Genomic DNA, 23,662 nt, shown 5'->3' with positions numbered 1-23,662 from the left:
ACACCTTCAACATGTGAACAAAAACGGCAAAATAAATAAATATAAATTATATACTGTATATATAAAGGTATGTATATATATGATATGTGTGTATGTATATGTATATATGAGGTAGATCACCTCGACTTGGTCATTTATTAAGTAATTGATAAACGTTGAAAAACTTATTGGGGTGTTACCATTTAGTGGTCAATTGTATGGAATATGTACTGTACTGCAATCTAATAATACAAGTTTCAATCAATCAATCAATCAATGCCTACTGAGCCTATGGTGCTGTTAAGTTATTGTGGCTCAATTTGCCTTAATTTTTATTTTATTTTAATGTACTATTATTTAATATATAATATTGTTTTAGTTGCTTAAGAGATATTCCTGGCTATGAATTTGCTCATTGCTATTTTTATGTTTTTGTGCATTATTTGTTGCCGTCATCATTAAACAAACAGGTTACTCATCAGTTACTCAGTACTTGAGTAGTTTTTTCACAACATACTTTTTACTTTTACTCAAGTAAATATTTGGGTGACTACTTCTTACTTTTACTTGAGTAATACATCTCTAAAGTAACAGTACTCTTACTTGAGTACAATTTCTGGCTACTCTACCCACCTCTGATGGCTACAGCTAAAGCATCTGGTTTTGTTTCCAGAAAAAATTGTAACATTTCTGTATTTATTTTCAGAAAGATGGGTGAAAATGTCGGGTTTTGTTGCCCCATTTAGATTTAAAAAAATATATATTTCCATGTCTGTCCTGAGTCCTCCTCCAACTCGTTAGTCGGTTTGCCTTTTGCTAAAATACTCACTAATAGTCACTAGAAAAAAGGCTACAATAATCTGGTTTTGTTGCCACAATTTGATTTTTTTCCTCCCTAAACTTTTTTTTTTCATGCACACATGTGACTGTGACTCACTGAAAATGACACACAATCCACTTTTATGTCACGACCCAGCAGTTGGGAACCACTGGTCAACTGTATAACAGTTACTGTAATATTTCCATGTCTGCCCAGAGTGATTGACCACTTTGCAAAAATGAAAAGGAGACGTTACAGTTTACTTCTCAGAAAATGATTCCCTAAACAGTTGTTCATTTATTCTACTACTGTGGCTTTATTGTTTTGTGTATTTTTTATAGTTTTGTGTATCTGAAATAGGATTAGCCACATTGCCATAAATGGAAATGAAATAATATAAAAGAACCCAGAGATATAGGGGTGCTTTATTTTTTGTTTTTCTTTTGTAGATGTTAAATTTGCAGATGATTACTGCAATATATATTTCAAAAAGATTCATTGCTCTTCCTTTTTGCTTTTACCAGTAGCAGTTTAGAAGTCTGGAGTAAAAAAGTGCACAAGTAGGTCAAATGCATTAGTTAATTTCAGGTGGTTCATCAAGGATCCATACAACATAATCTGATATGATTTCATAGTTTAAAGCACTATTTATGTATTTTTTATGATAAATAAGTGATAAAAATGTTTTTGCTTGCGCGCTTTACACGCTCACATGAATTATTTGTGCCCCAGGTGTGCCCCTGTATAGTATTAGGTCTAGTGACGCCACTGGTGTCCACTGGAGGCCGCAATAGCAATTCTTTGTATCTTTGTATATCAGGGGTAGGGAACCTATGGCTCGCGAGCCAGATGTGGCTCTTTTGATGACTGCTTCTGGCATAAATTCCACTCGTAATCACAGTGTTAAAAATAACGTTCAAAATATGAAACATTGTGATGCATTTTTATGTTCAAGAAGTTGGTAAGATTCTTCATACCACCAAGCACTGACATGAGAGCCTGTTTCAGGGTTACAATTAGGGATGCACCGAAATGAAAATTTGTGGCCGAAGCTGAAGCCGAATAAAACTTAAACGCTTGGCCGAAGGCCGAATACCGAATAATGAATGCAGTTTTTCACAATTTTTTTTATATTGCATAAATAGCCTAGAATAAATATGTAGACATGTTTTTCAAATAAAGTAATTTTTTTAATTGAATATTGACATTTTTTTGATATTCCAGTAGCCTTTGCTTTTCAAAAAAAGCACAAAGTTTTTCATTTATATTAGGCCTTCAAACAAAACATGCATTCCAAAAAAAAATAAAGTGCATTAGAGTGGATAAACCAACAACAAATGAATTATTGTCCTTTTGGCAAAAGTCTGCTTAGCCACAGTAGATATGCTAATAATGTAAACAGAAGGCTCAAGTAAATCTCAATTAAGTGTGTGCTTATAACCTCATACACTTATACAGGTAGCCTACACAACAGGCTAATAATGTAAACAAAGGCCCCACTAAATCTCAATAAGTGTGTGCTTGTAACCTCATACACTTATACAGGTAGCCTACACAACAGGTTAATAATGTAAACAGAGGACCCACTAAATCTCAATAAATGTGTGCTTGTAACCTCATACACTTATACAGGTAGCCTACACAACAGGTTAATAATGTAAACAGAGGACCCACTAAATCTCATTAAGTGTGTGCTTGTAACCTCATACACTTATACAGGTACACAACATATCCCAACGTCACCGCGTAACTGCACGTTGGTTGATTGCGTCACCGCGTCAAAAAATTGCGTCACACGCCACTATTCGGCCTTGTTCTTAACTCATTCCACCGAAGGCCGAATATGGCTTTTTTTGCCATAATCGGCCGAATATATTCGGTTACCGATTAATCGGTGCATCCCTAGTTACAATACTGTTTTATTTTTCAATAAGTGTCTCAGTTGCTTTCCAGCAATTGTCTTTTTCTCTTTCGTTCTCGCTTGCGCTCTTGCTCTGGTTTCTAGCCCCAAGCCCGTCTCTCCTCCGGGCTGTTGCATATAACATAGCGACAGGTGATCAACCAAAAAAAAGGCCTAGGTGGGCAGTCTACGCACCTGTCGCTGATTTCGAGGCCGGTACTGGCAACACCCCGCTTCGCTGCAGGCCCGCAGGCCACGCCCCCTCCACAGTTAGCTTCAGAATAACAATGTTATTACAAAGAATAAGAGACCATCTCTAGAAATGTTTGTCTTTCTTAAAAATGCACGCGTTTTGTTGTGTTTAGTGTTAAAAAAAAATATTATATGGCTCTTACGGAAATACATTTTAAAATATTTGGCTTCTCGGCTCTCTCAGCCAAAAAAGTTCCCGACCCCTGTTGTAGATGATGCTACATATGTACAAAAGAAACCACATTGAGGACAATTATCAAACTACATAAATAACATATAAATATATAGTGTGTGTGTGTGTGTGTGTGTGTGTGTGTGTGTGTGTGTGTGTGTGTGTATATATATATGATGGACATATGTGTATTTTGGGTATATGCATTTGTGTATGTATGTGATTATGTATGTATGTGTATATATATATATATATATATATATATATATATATATGAATTGTATATATGTGTATGTATATATGTGTGTGTACATATGTATATATGTAAGTGTGTGTGAATTTAAATGTATTATATATAGATAATATATAGCATCCACGCAGCAACCACTGAACTGAATTATATTATATATATTATTGTATTATATATTGTAAATATATATTGTATATATATAGAGGTGGGACCTAATAAGTTTACTTCTTCCCACTCCCTTTTGAGCCAATCTTGACATCTACAGAAGATTAGTCACATGTAATGTTTTCAATGTAGATGTAAAAATAATGTATTTATATATTTCTTTTGTATTCATTCGACATACTGTAATTTGATTTTGATGTATTTTTTTTTTATCTTGATGGATGAGATAGGCGCCAGCGCCCCACGCCACCCCAAAAGGGAATAAGCGGTAGAAAAAGGATGGATGGATGGATGGATGGATGGGAAATTAACACCAATAAGTTGACTGATGAACATTATCATATAAATTATTCCGCAAATATAAATAACAACAAATAACATATGTATATACCGGTGTATATATATATATATGAAATACTTGACTCTTAACCACGCCCCCACCTCCCGAAATCTGATTTCTCAAGGTTGGGAAGTGTCTATTGGATACTATTAAAGTGTAAAAGGTATGCAATTTCAGGCAGTATATACATTTTTTTTTTGTCAAACTGAAACCACATCCATGACATTTAGTGAGAAAATATGAAGTACTTTATTGACACGTATCATTTCCAGGCCAGATAAAATGATGTCATGCGGGCCAGATCTGGTCCCTGGCGCCGTGAGTGTGTTAACGCCTGTGGTCTGGCGCTTATCCCCTCCACAATCATTCTTATCGTCCTACAATACATTCACCTTTCCTCAACTCGTCTGCTATTCCAGCTCTCGGTGCAATGACTATTGAATGCTAATATCTCGTCGCCATCCCCTTTGAGTGATCAACCCCCCCCTAACCTTTTCGTCTCTTGGTTTCCATCAGATGCGGGGGCACGGTCGGGGCTATTTTGACATGTCCTCTGGAAGTGGTGAAGACCAGGCTGCAGTCGTCCTCCGTCACGCTCTACATCTCTGAAGTCCAGCTCAGCACTGTAAACGGAGCGAGCGTGGCCCGCGTCGCTCCGCCGGGACCCCTGCACTGTCTCAAGTAAGCAGAACCGACTCGGTGGCCTAGTGGTTAGAGTGTCCGCCCTGAGGTCGGTAGGTCATGAGTTCAAACCAAAGACTATAAAAATGGGAGTTGTTACCTCCCTGCTTGGCGCTCAGCATCAAGGGTTGGAATTGGGGGTTGAATCACCAAAAAGGATTCCCGGGCGCGGCCACCGCTGCTGCTCACTGCTCCCCTCTCCTCCCAGGGGGTGATCAAGGGTGATGGGTCAAATGCAGAGAATAATTTCGCCACACCTAGTGTGTGTGTGACAGTCATTGGTACTTTAACTTAACTTTAACCATGTCACATACTTTATTTCACGAAAGAAATAAGGGAAAAGTGGTAGAAAATGAATGGATGGAAATTGGTGGGAGACGTGCATAAAACGCTTTAAAGATGCATAATAGAAAAAATTTTTCTATAATAATTTATGCTGTCAAGTGATAACATTTTTTAATAAGATTACCGGTAATCACACTTTTAATTCAATTAAATTTTTGATTACCGTATTTTTCTGACTATAAGGCGCACTTAAAATCCTTTCATTTTCTCAAAAAATCGACAGTGTGCCTTATACCCGGTGCCCCTAATGTACGACATAATTCTGCTTGTGCTTACCCACCTCGAATCAATTTTATTTGGTGCGTGGTGAAGTGATAAGTGTGATCAGTAGATGGCAGTTACACATAAGAGATATGTGTGGACTGCAATATGATCCAGGTAAACAACACTAAAACTTATGTTCTTTCGTACAGTAATGTACGGCATAATTCTGCTTGTGCTTACCCACCTCGAAGTTATTTTATTTGGTGCGTGGTGAAGTGATAAGTGTGATCAGTAGATGGCAGTCACACATAAGAGATATGTGTGGACTGCAATATGATCCCAGTAAACAACACCAAAACTTATGTACTTTTGTAAAGTAATGTACGGCAAAATTCTGCCTGTGCTTACCCAGCTCGAAGTAATTTTATTTAGTGCATGGTGAAATGATAAGTGTGATCAGTAGATGGCAGTCACAAATAAGAGATACATGTGGACTGCAATGTGATGCCAGTAAACAACACCAAAACTTATGTGCTTATGTAAACTAATGTACGGCATAATTCTGCTTGTGCTTACCCACCTCGAAGCAGTTTTATTTGGTGCATGGTGAAATGAGAAGTGTGATCAGTAGATGGCAGTCACACATAAGACATACGTGTGGACTGTAATGTGATGCCAATAAACAACATCAAAACTTATGTAAACTAATGTACGGCATAATTTATGCTTGTGTTCACCCACCTCAAAGCAATTTTATTTGGTGCATGGTGAAATGATAAGTGTGATCAGTAGATGGCAGTCACACATAAGATATATGTGTGGACTGCAATATTAAGCCAGTAAACATTACCAAAACTTGTGTACTTATGTAAACTAATGTACGGCATAATTCTCCTTGTGCTCACCCACCTCAAAGCAATTTTATTCGGTGCATGGTGAAATGATAAGTGTGATCAGTAGATGGCAGTCACACATAAGATATATGTGTGGACTGTAATATTAAGCCAGTAAACATTACCAAAACTTATGTACTTATGTAAACTAATGTATGGTATAATTGTGCTTGTACTCACCCACCTCAAAGCAATTTTATTTGGTGCATGGTGAAATAAGTGTGATCAGTAGATGGCAGTCACACATAAGATATATGTGTGGACTGCAATATTAAGCCAGTAAACATTACCAAAACTTATGTACTTATGTAAACTAATGTATGGCATAATTATGCTTGTGCTCACCAACCTCAAAGCAGTTTTATTTGATGCGTGGTGAAATAAGTGTGATCAGTAGATTACAGTCACACATAAGAGATACATGTGGACTATAATGTGATGCCAATAAACAACATCAAAACTTATGTAAACTAATGTACGGCATAATTCTGCTTGTGCTCACCCACCTCAAAGCAGTTTTATTTGGTGCGTGGTAAAATGATTAGTGTGATCAGTAGATGGCAGTCACACATAATACATATGTGTAGACTGCAATATTAAGCCAGTAAACAACACCAAAACTTATGTACTTATGTAAACTTTATGTACGGCATAAATCTGCTTGTGCTCACCCACCTCAAAGCAATTTTATTTGGTGCATGGTGAAATGATGAGTGTGATTAGTAGATGGCAGTCACACATAAGATATATGTGTGGACTGCAATATTAAGCCAGTAAACATTACCAAAACGTATGTACTTATGTAAACTAATGTACGGCATAATTCTGCTTGTGCTCACCCACCTCAAAGCAGTTTTATTTGGTGCATGGTGAAACGATATGTGTGATCAGTAGATGGCAGTCACACATAAGATATATGTGTGGACTGCAATATTAAGCCAGTAAACATTACCAAAACTTATGTACTTACGTAAACTAATGTATGGCATAATTCTGCTTGTGCTCACCCACCTCAAAGCAGTTTTATTTGGTGCATGGTGAAATAAGTGTGATCAGTAGATGGCAGTCACACGTAAGATATATGTGTGGACTGCAATATTAAGCCAGTAAACATTACCAAAACGTATGTACTTATGTAAACTAATGTACGGCATAATTCTGCTTGTGCTTACCCACCTCGAAGCAGTTTTATTTGTTGCATGGTGAAATGATAAGTGTGATCAGTAGATGGCAGTCACACATAAGAGATACGTGTGGACTGCAATGTGATGCCAGTAAACAACACCAAAACCTATGTACTTATGTAAACTAATATACGGCATAATTCTGCTTGTGCTCAACCACATCAAAGCAATTTTATTTGGTGCATGGTGAAATGATAAGTAGATGGCAGTCACACATAAGAGATACATGTGGACTGCAATGTGATACCAGTGGAGTTTTTGAGAAAATGATTGATATTTGAAGTACCAATGACTGTCACACACACACACTAGGTGTGGCAAAATTATCCTCTGCATTTGACCCATCACCCTTGATCACACTTGAGGTAAGGGGAGCAGTGAGCAGCAGCGGTGGTCACGCCCGGGGATAGTTTTTGGTGATTTTACCCCCAATAACTACCCTTGACGCTGAGTGCCAAGCAGTGCACCTTATTGTCCGAAAAATACGGTAGTTTTTTTAGTGAACACTCAAACATCTCTGGTAATCAAACTTTTAACAGTATTTTTAACACACAAAAGAGAAATAGTGTGGATAATTTTACTTCCAGGTTTTGAAGTATTTAAGGATTATTCAATGTTTGGTTTATGTCATGTGAATTTATGAGGACTTTTACAATATTTATGTCACGTTTAACGGCTTTAAAAAAAATTCTCCTTCAGGAAAAGTCCCTTTTGGAAATGACAGACCTTCTTAGGTTTACAGCTTTTTTTTTTGTAAAAAAAGTGTCTATTTCACCGGGATAAGTGCGAGGAAATGGACGGACGGATTTAAAGATGTTTGCAGCGCAAGAGCTTTGCTTTCCGCTCGGTCTTGTGCAGCCGTTATCTGAAAGCTCAGACCGCTGCAAACAGAGCCGAGGAGGACAGATGCGGGGAGAGTGGGAACGGAAGAAGCAAGGGAATTGGAAAAATGTGCACGCGTAAAAAAAAAGTAGGTCAGCATGCAGCCAGAGGAAGACTTGTTATGTTATTTTCATGATTTCGGTTGCGTAACTGTGGGTAACAATTTTATTCTGAGCCCTGAGACTCAGAGTGGAGTGTAATTTAAAACTGGAATAATGAGCATAGTCAAGGTGGAACATAAAAGCTAAAAGCTCCTTATTCTCTAGCGCGTGACTTTTCAAACGATGCTACAAATTAGCAGCAATGCTACTTTTTTTCCCGCACACTCGACATATTACGTTTGTCTGTTCAACATGTTCCCGCTTGAAGCCAAACCACCGCCAGACGATGGCCGCCCTGCTGTTCGTCTCGGGAATTAATTCCTTCATTTGTTACCAGATTGGCACCTTCTTTCGCTCGTATTACCGCTAGCACCACTGCTATCGTTACACATTCCGTTATATCTCTGTTCCGCGAGAGCGTATGTCGTTGCACGCGCGACAGAATGTGACGTATGTAAGAAGGTGCGCTTGTTTTTTGTCTCTGTGGGAAGGAGAGACAAGATAGAGTGAGAAGAGTAATGCTTGCAGCTAAAAGCAACTTGGCGAGGACGTATACTCGAATATTACGATGTAGTCATTTTCTATATCGCACAGAGAGAAACCCGTGATATATCGAGTATATTCTATATATCGCCCAGTATATATTTTCACAGGAAAATATAACAAGATATACCGTATTTCCTTGAATTGCCGCAGGGACGCTAATTTATTTAAAACCTCTTCTCATTCCGGCACTTACCAAAGGCATGCGGTAAATTTAGGCCTGCGCTTAAAAATTTGAGTGTGATGTAAGGATACCATCATGAAAAGCCCATTGAATAAATAAAAATGTTATTATAGTCTTACCTTTACTTCCAAATGAAGTCCGTGCACAGCTCCTTCTGATCAAACGCATCGATAACTTGTTTATGTCATGATTTGTATACTCTAGCCTTTAAATAGACTCCCTTTTTAGACCAGTTGATCTGCCGTTTCTTTTCTTTTTCTTCTATGTCCCACTCTCCCTTGTGGAGGGGTCCGGTCCGATCCGGTGGCCATGTACTGCTTGCCTGTGTATCGGCTGGGGACATCTCTGCGCTACTGATCCGCCTCCGCTTGGGATGGTTTCCTGCTGGCTCCGCTGTGAACAGGACTCTCGCTGCTGTGTTGGATCCGCTTTGGACTGGACTCTCGCGACTGTGTTGGATCCATTATGGATTGAACTTTCACAGTATCATGTTAGACCCGCTCGACATCCATTGCTTTCCTCCTCTCCAAGGTTCTCATAGTCATTATTGTCACTGACGTCCCACTGGGTGTGAGTTTTCCTTGCCTTTATGTGGGCCTACCGAGGATGTCGTAGTGGTTTGTGCAGCCCTTTGAGACACTAGTGATTTAGGGCTATATAAGTAAACATTGATTGATTGATTGATTGATTGATCCGTGGTCTGGATCATGTTTAGTTTAGTTATTTTCTGTTAGTTTGGACCCCCTTTGTTGTTTGTGCACCTTGTGAGTTAGTTTGGTCACCATGGTAACGTATGAATTTCCCCTGCTGCGGGTTCCAGACGCACACCTGTTTTTGTTAATTACTTTCCTATTTAAGCCTGCCTTGTCCCGTCAGTCGGTCTTGGTCCCTTGTTTGCGGCTAAGCAACAATCACGTATGCTATTCTTGTTTCCTGAACCTGTGCTAGTGTTAGCATTAGCTCCCGTGCGTTCGGCACGCGTTTCTTTTTGTGTATTTCGTCTGGTTTTGTACCAGTGGTTTTGTTATTAAATCTTCGTACCTTTACGTTGTTATCCGGAGTGTCCATGTTTGCACTGGAGGAACGATCCCGCAGTAAAATGCGACCCACACGTGACAGTTTATAGAAGTCTTCCTTATCTTTCGTAAGTTTTATATGTCTCTCTGTCTCGGTGGAGATCTTCCTTTATTACCTTCTGCTTCGATTGAAAGTCCAGTTTAGAAAACAGTTTTATTTTAGATATGTAATCCTCCATGTTAAAAGTGCAAGCGAGAGGAAAAAGTAAACGATCGGTGCTTGTTGTCCCTTCTAGTCGCAAGGATGACTAGCGCCCTCTACCTACAGGAGGCGGGAGTCATTTAAGGACTCATATTTGACACACGCAACTACGGTATATTAATAAAACTTAGCTGCTTACTGTTCTTTTTAGCATATTCAATAGCTCGGACCTTAAATCCTACTGAATAGGTCTTAATCTTCTTCCCTTTATGCGGTTTCAAGTTATAGAAATCAGCCTCCTCCATTAAAGCATGGTCTAATTATTTTGCGAAACAAGTTTGACCCTAGGCAGGCGCATACTATATACCCGGCGGCAATTCAAGGAAATACGGTATATTGAATATCGACTTTAAGTAAAATTAAAGCTGCAAGCAGCGTTGGTCGGGTCCGCCTTTGGCTGCTCCGCTTTGGCTGCTGCCCCCGCGACTGAAGCCCTGGTCTTAGTCAGACCAACATAGAGGTCTTTGTTTCATGTCTCTACGACATTCCTAACAGAAGTTACAAGCAGTTTTGTCTGGAAAAAGGTGACGGCTTTTTACAAAACTTTTATTTTGAAGGGGTAATTGCCAACTTCCTGTTGATTTTACCTGAAAGATGCCAATCATCAAAATGTAGGTCTAAGTGAGACCTACATTGAGGTGTTTGTTTCATGTCTGTCCAACATTCCTACCAGAAGTTACAAGCAGTTTTATCTGTTTCGTCTTCCTAGGAGCTGTTTTTTCTTTGTTTTATTCAAAAATTGCAATGGAGCGCAATTTTCAATCAATCAATCAATCAATGTTTATTTATATAGCCCCAAATCACAAATGTCTCAAAGGACTGCACAAATCATTACGACTACAACATCCTCGGAAGAACCCACAAAAGGGCAAGGAAAACTCACACCCAGTGGGCAGGGAGAATTCACATCCAGTGGGACGCCAGTGACAATGCTGACTATGAGAAACCTTGGAGAGGACCTCAGATGTGGGCAACCCCCCCCTCTAGGGGACCGAAAGCAATGGATGTCGAGCGGGTCTAACATGATACTGTGAAAGTTCAATCCATAGTGGCTCCAACACAGCCGCGAGAGTTCAGTTCAAGGGGATCCAAGACAGCAGCGAGAGTCCCGTCCACAGGAAACCATCTCAAGCGGATCAGCAGCGTAGAGATGTCCCCAACCGATTTTGAGTTTTAAGGTTTGGTTTTTTTCACTAGATCGCATTTTTTGCCGGTCCTGATGTGTGTGCCAAGTTTGGTGAGTTTTGAAGCATTTTAAGGGGGTCAAATTTCAGTTCAAAGAGGCAAAAATAGAATTTTTTGCGAAAATTTTGATTTGAAGGGGTTTTTGCCAACTTCCTGTTGATTTTTGCTATAGAAGGTTCTAATTGGAAATGTAGGTTTAAGTCAGACCTACATAGAGGTTTTTGTTTCATGTCTTTACAACATTCCGTTTAAGTAAAAATATATCGAGATATACTTTTTGGTCCACATCATCCAGCCCTAGTAGGAAGTGACAGCGCGGAATGAACTTGTTAGTCATCGTCCTTTTTAGCACCATAAAGATCACTAGAGCAAAGGTTACCTGCCACTTTGTTTATTTTGGGTCTCTCAGTATGTTGATAGTGGCTCCGTGAGTATCCGGATTTACTGGGTGTCAGACTGTACTGGTAACGTGCTGGTCGGCCGTCTTGAAGGGATGACACTGGGTAGGAATTTACCAGTAAACACAGCCACTGCGCCAAGTGCAGTCGTATTTTTACCAAACCGAATTTTGAGAGTCTTGGACATATTTAATAAACCCAATAACCGCAATCTTTACATTATATTTTTTACACTTTTATGTGAGGCAATACCTGCCTCACATAGCTCATCTGGCTAATTCACCTTTTTGTTTATTGTATTGCTCATTTTATTAATTATCTTTACAAACCCCGTTTCCATATGAGTTGGGAAATTGTGTTAGATGTAAATATAAACAGAATACAATGATTTGCCAATTATTTTCAAACCATATTCAGTTAAATGCACTATAAAGACAACATATTTGATGTTCAAACTGATAAAACATTTTTTTTGGTGCAAATAATCATTTAGAATTTGATGCCAGCAACACGTGATAAATAAGTTGGGAAAGGTGGCAATACATACTGATAAAGTTGAGGAATGCTCATCAAACACTTATTTGGAAAACCCACAGGTGTGCAGGCTAATTGGGAACAGGTGGGTGCCAGGATTGGGTATAAAATCAGCTTCCCAAAAAATGCTCAGTCTTTCACAAGAAAGGATGGGGCGAGGTACACCCCTTTGTCCATAACTGCGTGAGCAAATAGTCAAACAGTTTAAGAACAACGTTTCTCAAAGTGCAATTGCAAGAAATTAAGGGATTTCAACATCTACGGTTCATAATATCATCAAAAGGTTCAGAGAATCTGGAGAAATTACTCCACGTAAGCGGCATGGCCGTAAACCAACATTGAATGACCTTGACTTTCGATCCCTCAGACGGCACTGTATCAAAAACCGACCTCAATCTCTAAAGGATATCACCACATGGCCTCAGGAACACTTCAGTAAACCACTGTCACTAATTACAGTTTGTCGCTACATCTGTAAGTGCAAGTTAAAGCTCTACTTTGCAAAGCGAAAGCCATTTATCAACAACATCCAGAAACAGCGCCGGCTTCTCTGGGCCCGAGATCATCTAAGATGGACTGATGCAAAGTGGAAAAGTGTTCTGTGGTCTGACGAGTCCACATTTCAAATTGTTTTTGGAAATATTCCACATCGTGTCATTTGGACCAAAGGGGAAGCGAACCATCCAGACTGTTATAGACACGAAGTTCAAAAGCCAGCATCTGTGACGGTATGGGGGTGCATTAGTGCCCAAGGCATGGGTAACTTACACATCTGCGAAGGCACCATTAATGCTGAAAGGTACATACAGGTTTTGGAACAACATATGCTGCCATCTAAGCGCCGTCTTTTTCATGGACGCCCCTGCTTATTTCAGCAAGACAATGCCAAGCCATATTCAGCAGGTGTTACAACAGCGTGGCTTTGTAAAAAAAGAGTGCGGGTACTTTCCTGGCCCGCCTGCAGTCCACACCTGTCTCCCATCGAAAATGTGTGGCACATTATGACAGGGGAGACCCCGGACTGTTGAACGACTGAAGCTCTAATAAAACAAGAATGGTAAAGAATTCCACTTTCAAAGCTTCAACAATTAGTTTCCTCAGTTCCCAAACGTTTATTGAGTGTTGTTAAAAGAAAAGGTGATGTAACACAGTGGTGAACATGCCCTTTCCCAACTACTTTGGCACGTGTTGCAGCCATGAAATACTAAGTTAATTATTATTTATCAGTTTGAACATCAAATATGTTGTCTTTGTAGTGCATTCAATTGAATATGGGTTGAAAATGATTTGCAAATCATTGTATTCTGTTTATACTTACATCTAACACAATTTCCCAACTCATATGCAAACAGGGTTTGTAAACGCCCGCACATGTAATCATTGATCCAGTGTCCTACTTCCGTCTGCATGCATTCCTTTGCACACGGCGAGTAAAGATTGTCTCAACCTCCAAAATGAACTCTTTGTCTGTCTGCAGGCTTATCTTCGAAAGAGAGGGATTGCGGTCACTCTTTAGAGGACTCGGACCCAACCTCGTGGGTGTGGCACCTTCCAGGTATGTTTGCTATTTACCACCCTTCTTCTGCCAGGACTCTTGTTCTACTTTTAGACTTTGCAATGTCCGAAGCGCTACCAGAATCTTCCAAATCAATAGAATTGGGAATTTGTCGAATATGATACGCAGTTGTGTTGCTCTGCGTCAGGTTTGCCAAAACGGAGATTGTTCCTTCTTTCTTTGCCTTGCCAGTTTTGGTTGTGCAACAGCCTGAAGGCAGCCTATCACAGTTTGGAGAAAACCGCAGACGAAGGTGCTGGCCAGCTGCGACTTTGCCGTCATGTGACCGCTCTCGTCATAGCTGTTGCGTATTGTCTAAGTCAGGGGTCGGGATCCTTTTTGGCTGAGAGAGCCATGAAAGCCAAATATTTCAAAATGTATTTCCGTAAGAGCCATATAATATTTTTTTTAACACTGAACACAACTAAACACGTGCATTTTTAAGTAAGACCAACATTTCTAGAATATAATAGGTCTCTTATTCTTTGTAATAACATTGTTATTCTGAAGCTAACTGTGGAGGGGGCGTGGCCTGCGGGCCTGCATCGACAGGCGCGTAGACGGCCCACCTGGGCCTTGTTATCTAATCACCTGTCGCTCTGTTATAAGTAGCAGCCAGGAGGAGAGACTGGGTTGGGGCTGGGAAAACTATTGCTGGAAAGCAACTGAGAGACTTATTGAAAAATAAAACAATATTGTAACCCTGAAACAGGCTCTCATGTCGGTGCTTGGGGGTCTGAAGAACCCCCAGGAGGGCAAACCCCACGCTAACCAATAATAAATAAATAACTTCTTACCATTAATGCAAGTTCTTGAACAGGTGCGGTAGGAAACGGATGGATGGATTAAAAATGCATGAGAATGTGTTATATTTTGAACGTTATTTTTAACACTGTGATTACAAGTGGAATTATTCATTACTTATCGTGTTAAGCAACGTCAGCTCAGATTTATCAGAGAGCCAGGTGCAGTCATCAAAAGAGCCACATCTGGCTCTAGAGCCATAGGTTCCCCACCCCTGGTCTAAGTGGATAGTCGGTTATGGATCTAATCTGGTTTGTGCTCGCTGCTTCTAGTTCTTTGGAATTTTTATCATTACCTGTCGCTCAATCCCTTTTTTGTCCTTTTGTGTCTGACCTACGGCTGGGCGATATGGCATTTTTTAAATATTTTGATATTTTTAGGGCCATATGGCAATACACCATATATACAGTGGGGCAAAAAAATATTTAGTCAGCCAGCGATTGTGCAAGTTCTCCCACTTCAAATGATGACAGAGGTCTGTAATTTTCATCATAGGTACACTTCAACTGTGAGAGACAGAATGTGAAAAAAAAATCCAGGAATTCACATTGTAGGAATTTTAAATAATTTATTTGTAAATTATGGTGGAAAATAAGTATTTGGTCAACCATTCAAAGCTCTCACTGATGGAAGGAGGCTTTGGCTCAAATCTTACGATACACGGCCCCATTCATTCTTTCCTTAACACGGATCAATCGTCCTGTCCCCTTAGCAGAAAAACAGCCCCAAAGCATGATGTTTCCACCCCCATGCTTCACAGTAGGTGTGGTGTTCTTGGGATGCAACTTAGTATTCTTCTTCCTCCAAACACAACGAGTTGAGTTTATACCAAAAAGTTCTATTTTGGTTTCATCTGACCACATGACATTCTCCCAATCCTCTGCTGTATCATCCATGTATCCATTTTGGTATAAACTCAACTCGTCGTGTTTGGAGGAAGAAGAATACTGAGTTGCATCCCAAGAACAGCATACCTACTGTGAAGCATGGGGGTGGAAACATCATGCTTTGGGGCTGTTTTTTTTGCTAGAAGACAGGATGATTGATCTGTGTTAAGGAAAGAATGAATGGGGCCATGTATCGTGAGATTTTGAGCCAAAACCTCCTTCCATCAGTGAGAGCTTTGAATGGTTGACCAAATACTTATTTTCCACCATAATTTAAAAATAAATGATTTAAAATTCCTACAATGTGAATTCCTGGATTTTTTTTCACATTCTGTCTCTCACAGTTGAAGTGTACCTATGATGAAAATTACAGACCTCTGTCATAATTTTAAGCAGGAGAACTTGCACAATCGGTGGCTGACTAAATACTTTTTTGCCCCACTGTATATACATACACTTGATGCATATAATCACAGCAGTATGATAATTTTATGTGTCTACATTAAAACATTCTTCTTCATACTGAATTAATATAGCATTCCTCAACTTTCTCAGTCGTTTTTGCTACTTGTGCCAGCTTTTTTGAAACATGTTGCCGGCATCAAATTCGAAATGAGCTAATAAGATTTTCAAAAAATTTACTTTACCAGTTCGAATGTTAAATATCTTGTCTTTGCAGTCTATTTATTTGGATATAAGTTGAAAAGGATTTGCAAATCATTACATTCTGTTTTTATTTACCATTTACACAACGTGACGACTTCACTGCTTTTGGGTTTTGTAATTTGCTGTAATGAAGTCTGCAGTGAGCAGTAATTAGTGATGTTGTTGAAAAAAAAAAGCAAACTTCGTGATGCGTTTTTGCAATTGATGTTTATAATGATCAAAATATGTAAATATTAAATGTTATTTTTTTAGAGACGTCTGAAAATGGCTTTTTTGCCGATATCCGATATTTCGATGTTGTCCAACTCTTAATTACCGATTCCGATATATACAGTTGTGGAATGAGCACATTATTATGCCTAATTTTGTCGTGATGCCACGCTGGATGCATTAAACAATGTAACAAAGTTTTCCAAAATAAATCAACTCAAGTTATGGAAAAAATGCCAACATGGCAATGCCATATTTATTTTTGAAGTCACTAAGTGCATTATTTTTTTTAACATGCCTCAAAACTGCAGCTTGGAATTTAGAGAGCATGAGGAGGTTGGGTAGCAAAGGGTGTATATTGTAGCATCCCGGAAGAGTTAGTGCTGCAAGGGGTTCCTGGTATTTGTTCTGTTGTGTTTATGTTGTGTCACGGTGGAGATGTTCTCCCGAAAAGTGTTTGTCATTCTTGTTTGGTGTGGGTTCACAGTGTGGCGCATATTTGTAACAGTGTTAAAGTCGTTTATACGGCCACCCTCAGTGTGACCTGTATGGCTGTTGACCAAGTATGTGTTGCATTCAGTTGTGTGTGTAAAAAGGTTTATTGGCGCTCTGTACTTCTCCCTACGTCCGTTTTAAAAAGTTATACATTTTCCTTTTTGAAACCGATACCGATAATTTCCGATATTACATTTCAAAGCATTTATCGGCCGATAATATCGACATTATCGGACATCTCTATCATGTAAAATATTACAGTTTATGTAACAGCTGCAGCAGATTTTGTAGTGATTCTCGCCTTCTTTATCAAAGTACTGGTACTTGCAACTTTCCTTGGTCACGTGGTGGGTTATTTTGCATCCGTACTTCACCCGGGAAAGGGTGGAGTGCCATCTTCGGGTTGGGGAGGAGATTTTGCCCCAAGTGGAGGAGTTCAAGTACCTGGGAGTCTTGTTCACGAGTGAGGGAAGAGTGGATGGTAAAGTCCATAGGCGGATCGGTGCGGCGTCTTCAGTAATGCGGACGCTGTATCGATCCGTTGTGGTGAAGAAGGTGCTGAGCCGGAAGGCAAAGCTCTCAAATTTACCGGTGAACTACATTCCCATCCTCACCTATGGTCATGAGCTTTGGGTTATGACCGAAAGGACAAGATGACGGGTACTAGCGGCCCAAATGAGTTTCCTCCCCTGGGGTTAGCTCAAAGTAAAGAGACTGTTTCTTCACATGGAGAGGAGCCAGGTGAGGTGGTCCGGGCATCTGGTCAGGATGCCACCAGAACGCCTCCATAGGGGTCTCACGGCTGGCCTGGGAACTCCTTGGGATCCCCCGGGAGGAGTTGAACGAAGTGGCCCGGGGAGAGGGAAGTCTGGGCTTCCCTGCTTAGGCTGCTGCCCCCGTGACCCCACTTCGGATAAGCGGAAGAATATGGATGGATGGACTTAATAAAATATTTTGGGGAAAAACCACAGAGACTGAGTCACCAATGCGGCAGATTCTTTATTTGGGTATTGCGTTCACTGGTATGATACTTTGGTAAAAGTTTGTCACGAGCAATGCTTGGCTTTACAATAACAGAGACAGTATCGGAATAACATCTTGGTGAGGATATTAGTTAAAAACCAATTCCTGAGGCGTAATAAGCACAATTCAGTCCCCTCCAAACAACCAGCGAGGTCACATTCTTTCCACTAAATCAGGGGTCGGCAACCCAAAATGTTGAAAGAGCCATATCGGACCAAAAATACAAAAACAAATCAGTCTGGAGCCGCAAAAAATTAAAAGCCATATTACATGCAGATAGTGTTTCATGAGGACTTAAAAGAAACTAAATGAGCTCAAATATAGCTACAAATGAGGCATAATGATGCAATATGTACATACAGCTAGCCTAAATAGCATGTTAGCATCGATTAGCTTGCAGTGACCAAATATGTCTGATTAGCACTCCACACAAGTCAATAACATCAACAAAACTCACCTTTGTGCATTCACGCACAACGTTATAAGTTTGATGGACAAAATGAGACAGAAAAAGAAGTGGCATAAATCACGTCTTAGAGAGTCGGAGAAAGTTATACATGTAAACAAACTAGGGTGAGTTCAAGGACCGGCAAAATTAGTAGGACAAAACGGCGCTCGGGAAATACTCGAATCAGTGAAGCATGTTTAATATAAAAAGTGTGCTTTGTAGCAATTAGGGAGGTTTGTGTCATGTTTTTCCCCCTACAGAAAGCAAATTAAAACAAAAAATATGTTGTTTTCCCCTCGTTTACATTTTTCATATATTTTTGAAAAAGGTCCAGAGAGCCACTAGGGCGGCGCTAAAGAGCCGTGGGTTGCCGACTAAATGGACCCAATCTAGCTTAAGTAAAGCTTTTTATAAGTTTTACAGCCTCATGTCCCGCTTGCTGGAATACACGGCTGATATATTCTCATATTATATTTAGCGACCCGCAGAATGTTGGCTCGAGGTGTGACAAAACAAAATGCAAGCACAGGAAACCGCTTGCGTTACCAGTAATTATGCAGAACAAGGAGATGCGGGAGAGGTTTAATTCCACTCAGCAGAAATAGCGATTAAGTCCTCTGACATGATTTTTTTTTTTTTCCCCCCCTCCCGAGCACGGCTTATATCATAAGGGATAAAAAGGCCACCAAAGCTGGCTATGAGTTCCAGTTACACGTACACACAGGAATTGGTAAGAACTGATCCTGCTGTGCATTTTCCTGTCCTCCTCACGTGGAGGAGGGTCACAGAAAAGCCGGAGCTCATCCCCGATGACATAATAAATTTCGTGCTTATTCATTTTAAATGGATTTGAGTGTGAATGTTCAATCAATCAATCAATCAATGTTTATTTATATAGCCCCAAATCACAAATGTCTCAAAGGACTGTACAAATCATTACGACTACAACATCCTCGGAAGAACCCACAAAAGGGCAAGGAAAACTCACACCCAGTGGGCAGGGAGAATTCACATCCAGTGGGACGCCAGTGACAATGCTGACTATGAGAAACCTTGGAGAGGACCTCAGATGTGGGCAACCCCCCCCCCTCTAGGGGACCGAAAGCAATGGATGTCGAGCGGGTCTAACATGATACTGTGAAAGTTCAATCCATAGTGGATCCAACACAGCCGTGAGAGTTCAGTTCAAAGCGGATCCAAGACAGCAGCGAGAGTCCCGTCCATAGGAGACCATCTCAAGCGGAGGCGGATCAGCAGCGTAGAGATGTCCACAATCGATACAGGCGAGCGGTCAGTCCTGGGTCCCGACGAGCGGTCCATCCTGGGTCTCGACTCTGGACAGCCAGTACTTCATCCATGGTCATCGGACCGGACCCCCTCCACAAGGGAGGGGGGGACATAGGAGAAAGAAAAGAAGCGGCAGATCAACTGGTCTAAAAAGGAGGTCTATTTAAAGGCTAGAGTATACAGATGAGTTTTAAGGTGAGACTTAAATGCTTCTACTGAGGTAGCATGTCGAACTGTTACCGGGAGGGCATTCCAGAGTACTGGAGCCCGAACGGAAAACGCTCTATAGCCCGCAGACTTTTTTTGGGCTCTAGGAATCACTAATAAGCCGGAGTCTTTTGAACGCAGATTTCTTGCCGGGACATATGGTACAATACAATAGGCAAGATAGGATGGAGCTAGACCGTGTAGTATTTTATACGTAAGTAGTAAAACCTTAAAGTCACATCTTAAGTGCACAGGAAGCCAGTGCAGGTGAGCCAGTACAGGCGTAATATGATCAAACTTTCTTGTTCTTGTCAAAAGTCTAGCAGCCGCATTTTGTACCAACTGTAATCTTTTAATGCTAGACATGGGGAGACCCGAAAATAATACGTTACAGTAATCGAGACGAGGCGTAACAAACGCATGGATAATGATCTCGGCGTCTTCAGTGGACAAAATGGAGCGAATTTTAGCGATATTACGGAGATGAAAGATGTTGTCTGTCTATTTGTGTCGGCCCTGCGATGAGGTGGCGACTTGTCCAGGGTGTACACCGCCTTCTGCCCGATTGTAGCTGAGATAGGCACCAGCGGCCTCAAAATGGAATAATCGGCAGAAAATGGATGAATGGATGGCATCCAGGTGCTCAATCAAGCAATATTTTTACGTTCCTAAAAGGGCTGGGCGACATGGCCTTTTACATATGAGTTGGGAAATTGTGTTAGATGTAAATATAAACAGAATACAATGATTTGCAAATTATTTTCAACCCATATTCAGTTGAATATGCTACAAAGACAACATTTTTGATGTTCAAACTCATAAACATTTTTTTTTTTTTGCAAATAATCATTAACTTTAGAATTTGATGCCAGCAACACGTGACAAAGGAGTTGGGAAAGGTGGCAGTAAATACTGGTAATGTTGAGGAGTGCTCATCAAACACTTATTTGGAACATCCCACAGGTGTGCAGGCTAATTGGGAACAGGTGGGTGCCATGATTGGCTATAAAAACATCTTCACGAAAAATGCTCAGTCTTTCACAAGAAAGGATGGGGCGAGGTACACCCCTTTGTCCACAACTGCGTGAGCAAATAGTCAAACAGTTTAAGAACAACGTTTCTCAAAATGCAATTGCAAGAAATTTAGGGATTTCAACATCTACGCTCCATAATATCATCAAAAGGTTCAGAGAATCTGGAGAAATCACTCCACGTAAGCGGCATGGCCGGAAACCAACATTGAATGACCGTGACCTTCGATCCCTCAGACGGCACTGTATCAAAAACCGACATCAATCTCTAAAGGATATCACCACATGGGCTCAGGAACACTTTAGAAAACCACTGTCACTAAATATAGTTCGTCGCTACATCTGTAAGTACAAGTTAAAGCTCTACTAGGGACGGCGTGGCGCAGTGGAAGAGTGGCCGTGTGCAACCCGAGGGTCCCTGGTTCAAATCCCACCTAGTACCAACCTCATCACGTCCGTTGTGTCCTGAGCAAGACACTTCACCCTTGCTCCTGATGGGTGCTGGTTGGCGCCTTGCATGGCAGCTCCCTCCATCAGTGTGTGAATGTGTGTGTGAATGGGTAAATGTGGAAGTAATGTCAAAGCGCTTTGAGTACCTTGAAGGTAGAAAAGCGCTATACAAGTACAACCCATTTATCATTTATAATTTACTATGCAAAGCGAAAGCCATTTATCAACAACATCCAGAAACGCCGCCGGCTTCTCTGTGCTCAAGATCATCTAAGATGGACTGATGCAAAGTGGAAAAGTGCTCTGTCATCTGACGAGTCCACATTTCAAATTGTTTTTTGAAATATTCCACATCGTGTCATTCGGACCAAAGGGGAAGCGAACCATCCAGACTGTTATCGACACAAAGTTGAAAAGCCAGCATATGTGATGGTATGGGGGTGTATTAGTGCCCAAGGCATGGGTAATTTACACATCTGTGAAGGCACCATTAATGCTGAAAGGTACATAAAGGTTTTGGAACAACATAAGCTGCCATCTAAGCGCCGTCTTTTTCATGGACGCCCCTGCTTATTTCAGCAAGCCACATTCAGCAGGTGTTACAACAGCGTGGCTTCGTAAAAAAAAAGAGTGCGGGTACATTCCTGGCCCGCCTGCAGTCCAGACCTGTCTCCCATGGAAAATGTGTGGCGCATTATGAAGCGTAAAATACGACAGCGGAGACCCCGGACTGTTGAACGACTGAAGCTCTACATAAAACAAGAATGGGAACTAACTCCACTTTCAAAGCTTCAACAATTAGTTTCCTCAGTTCCCGAACGTTTATTGAGTGTTGTTAAAAGAAAAGGTGATGTAACACAGTGGTGAACATGCCCTTTCCCAACTACTTTGGCACGTGTTGCAGCCATGAAATTCTAAGTTAATTATTATTTGTCACAGTTTTGAGAATAGTTTTTTTTTGTTCATTTTATTGCAGGTGATCTAAACCATCTGTGCTTATTTTTCCTTAGGGCGATCTACTTTGCTGCCTATTCAACGGCCAAGGAGAAGCTGAATGGCGTGCTGGAGGCGGACTCTACCCAGGTGCACATGGTGTCTGCTGGGATGGCAGGTAACCAAGGCTCCCACCCCCTCCCTTCTGTCTGTCTGTCTGTCTGTCTGTCTGTCTGTCTGTCTGTCTGTCTGTCTGTCTGGACTATGATGGGTTGTGTAGACAGAAAGCCCACAATATGACAGAGTGACTCCCTCAGTATTCATCAGATATTATAACCCGCATATTTCATCAGTTGTCATCACCAATGAATATTACCCCTACCTCATTCTCCATCTCACAAATGTACACCCTCATAACATTCCGAGTATGCTAAAGCTAAAAGTTAGTGGCTACACCTCAGCTTGTCATGTACACAAAATGCAGTATTTAAAAAGGGCGGTGTATCAGAAAGCACAATTTAAGACTCTCGGGATCCAACAGTTGTTGTGGTGACAAATGCTTCTCTGTAAAGACCATGGTACCTTTTTTTTAAGCAATTCAAACCATGTAGAAAAGATGTAAAAGGCCAAAAAAAAAAACAAACACCTTAGCGGGAGCAACAATGAGACAAAAAGTACAGTGGAACCTTAAAGATTGAACACAACACCTACGAGGACACTGTCAACATCTAATTGTTAATGTGTTGAAACGATTTTTTTCTGTAAAGTCAGACTGCCATTTTTTAAATAATTCATCCAAGTATCCCATACTTGCCAACCTTGAGATCTCCAATTTCGGGAGGTGGGAGGCGTGGTTAAAATTCAAGTATTTCATATATATGTATATATATAAATATAAAAGAAATACCTGACTTTCAGTGAGTTCTAGCTATATATATACATACATATATATATATATATATAGAAATGAAATACTTGAATTTCAGTGTTCATTTATTTACACATATACACACACATAACACTCATCTACTCATTGTTGAGTTAAGGGTTGAATTGTCCATCCTTGTTCTATTCTCTGTCACTATTTTTCCCAACCACATGCATGTACAGTAGATGGCAGTATCGTCCTGTTTAATAATGTCACAACATTGTCGTTTACGACAGACGAACCGCTTTACGGTAGACGTAAACGTGACTGCTGTTGTTGTGTGTTGTCGCTGCGCCGGGAGGACGTTAATGAAACTGCTTAACAATAAACCCACATAAGAAACCAAGAACTCGCCCTCGATCATTTTACAGTTATAACGTCATTGGGCAGGCACGCTGTTTATATTGTGGGAAAGCGGACGTGAAAACAGGCTGTCCTCACTCAGGTC

At 40.5% G+C, this 23,662-nt stretch overlaps 1 protein-coding gene across 1 annotated transcript in view; it reads left to right on the top strand.

Annotated features, from left to right (window-relative positions):
* LOC133568069 (solute carrier family 25 member 36-A-like) overlaps positions 1–23,662 on the top strand; it is a 68,105-nt gene that overhangs the window by 5,544 nt on the left and 38,899 nt on the right. Inside the window, exons 2-4 of the mRNA XM_061919777.1 lie at positions 4,395–4,559; positions 13,768–13,845; positions 22,364–22,464. Coding sequence (XP_061775761.1) covers positions 4,395–4,559; positions 13,768–13,845; positions 22,364–22,464 — 344 coding nt within the window. The remainder of the gene's footprint in view (positions 1–4,394; positions 4,560–13,767; positions 13,846–22,363; positions 22,465–23,662) is intronic.

Source organism: Nerophis ophidion, linkage group LG14, assembly GCF_033978795.1.
Source record: "Nerophis ophidion isolate RoL-2023_Sa linkage group LG14, RoL_Noph_v1.0, whole genome shotgun sequence".
In the NCBI taxonomy this organism is placed as follows: Eukaryota; Metazoa; Chordata; class Actinopteri; order Syngnathiformes; family Syngnathidae; genus Nerophis; species Nerophis ophidion.
The sequence above is the reverse complement of the archived record's forward strand: the minus strand, read 5'-3'. Positions and strand labels throughout refer to the sequence as shown.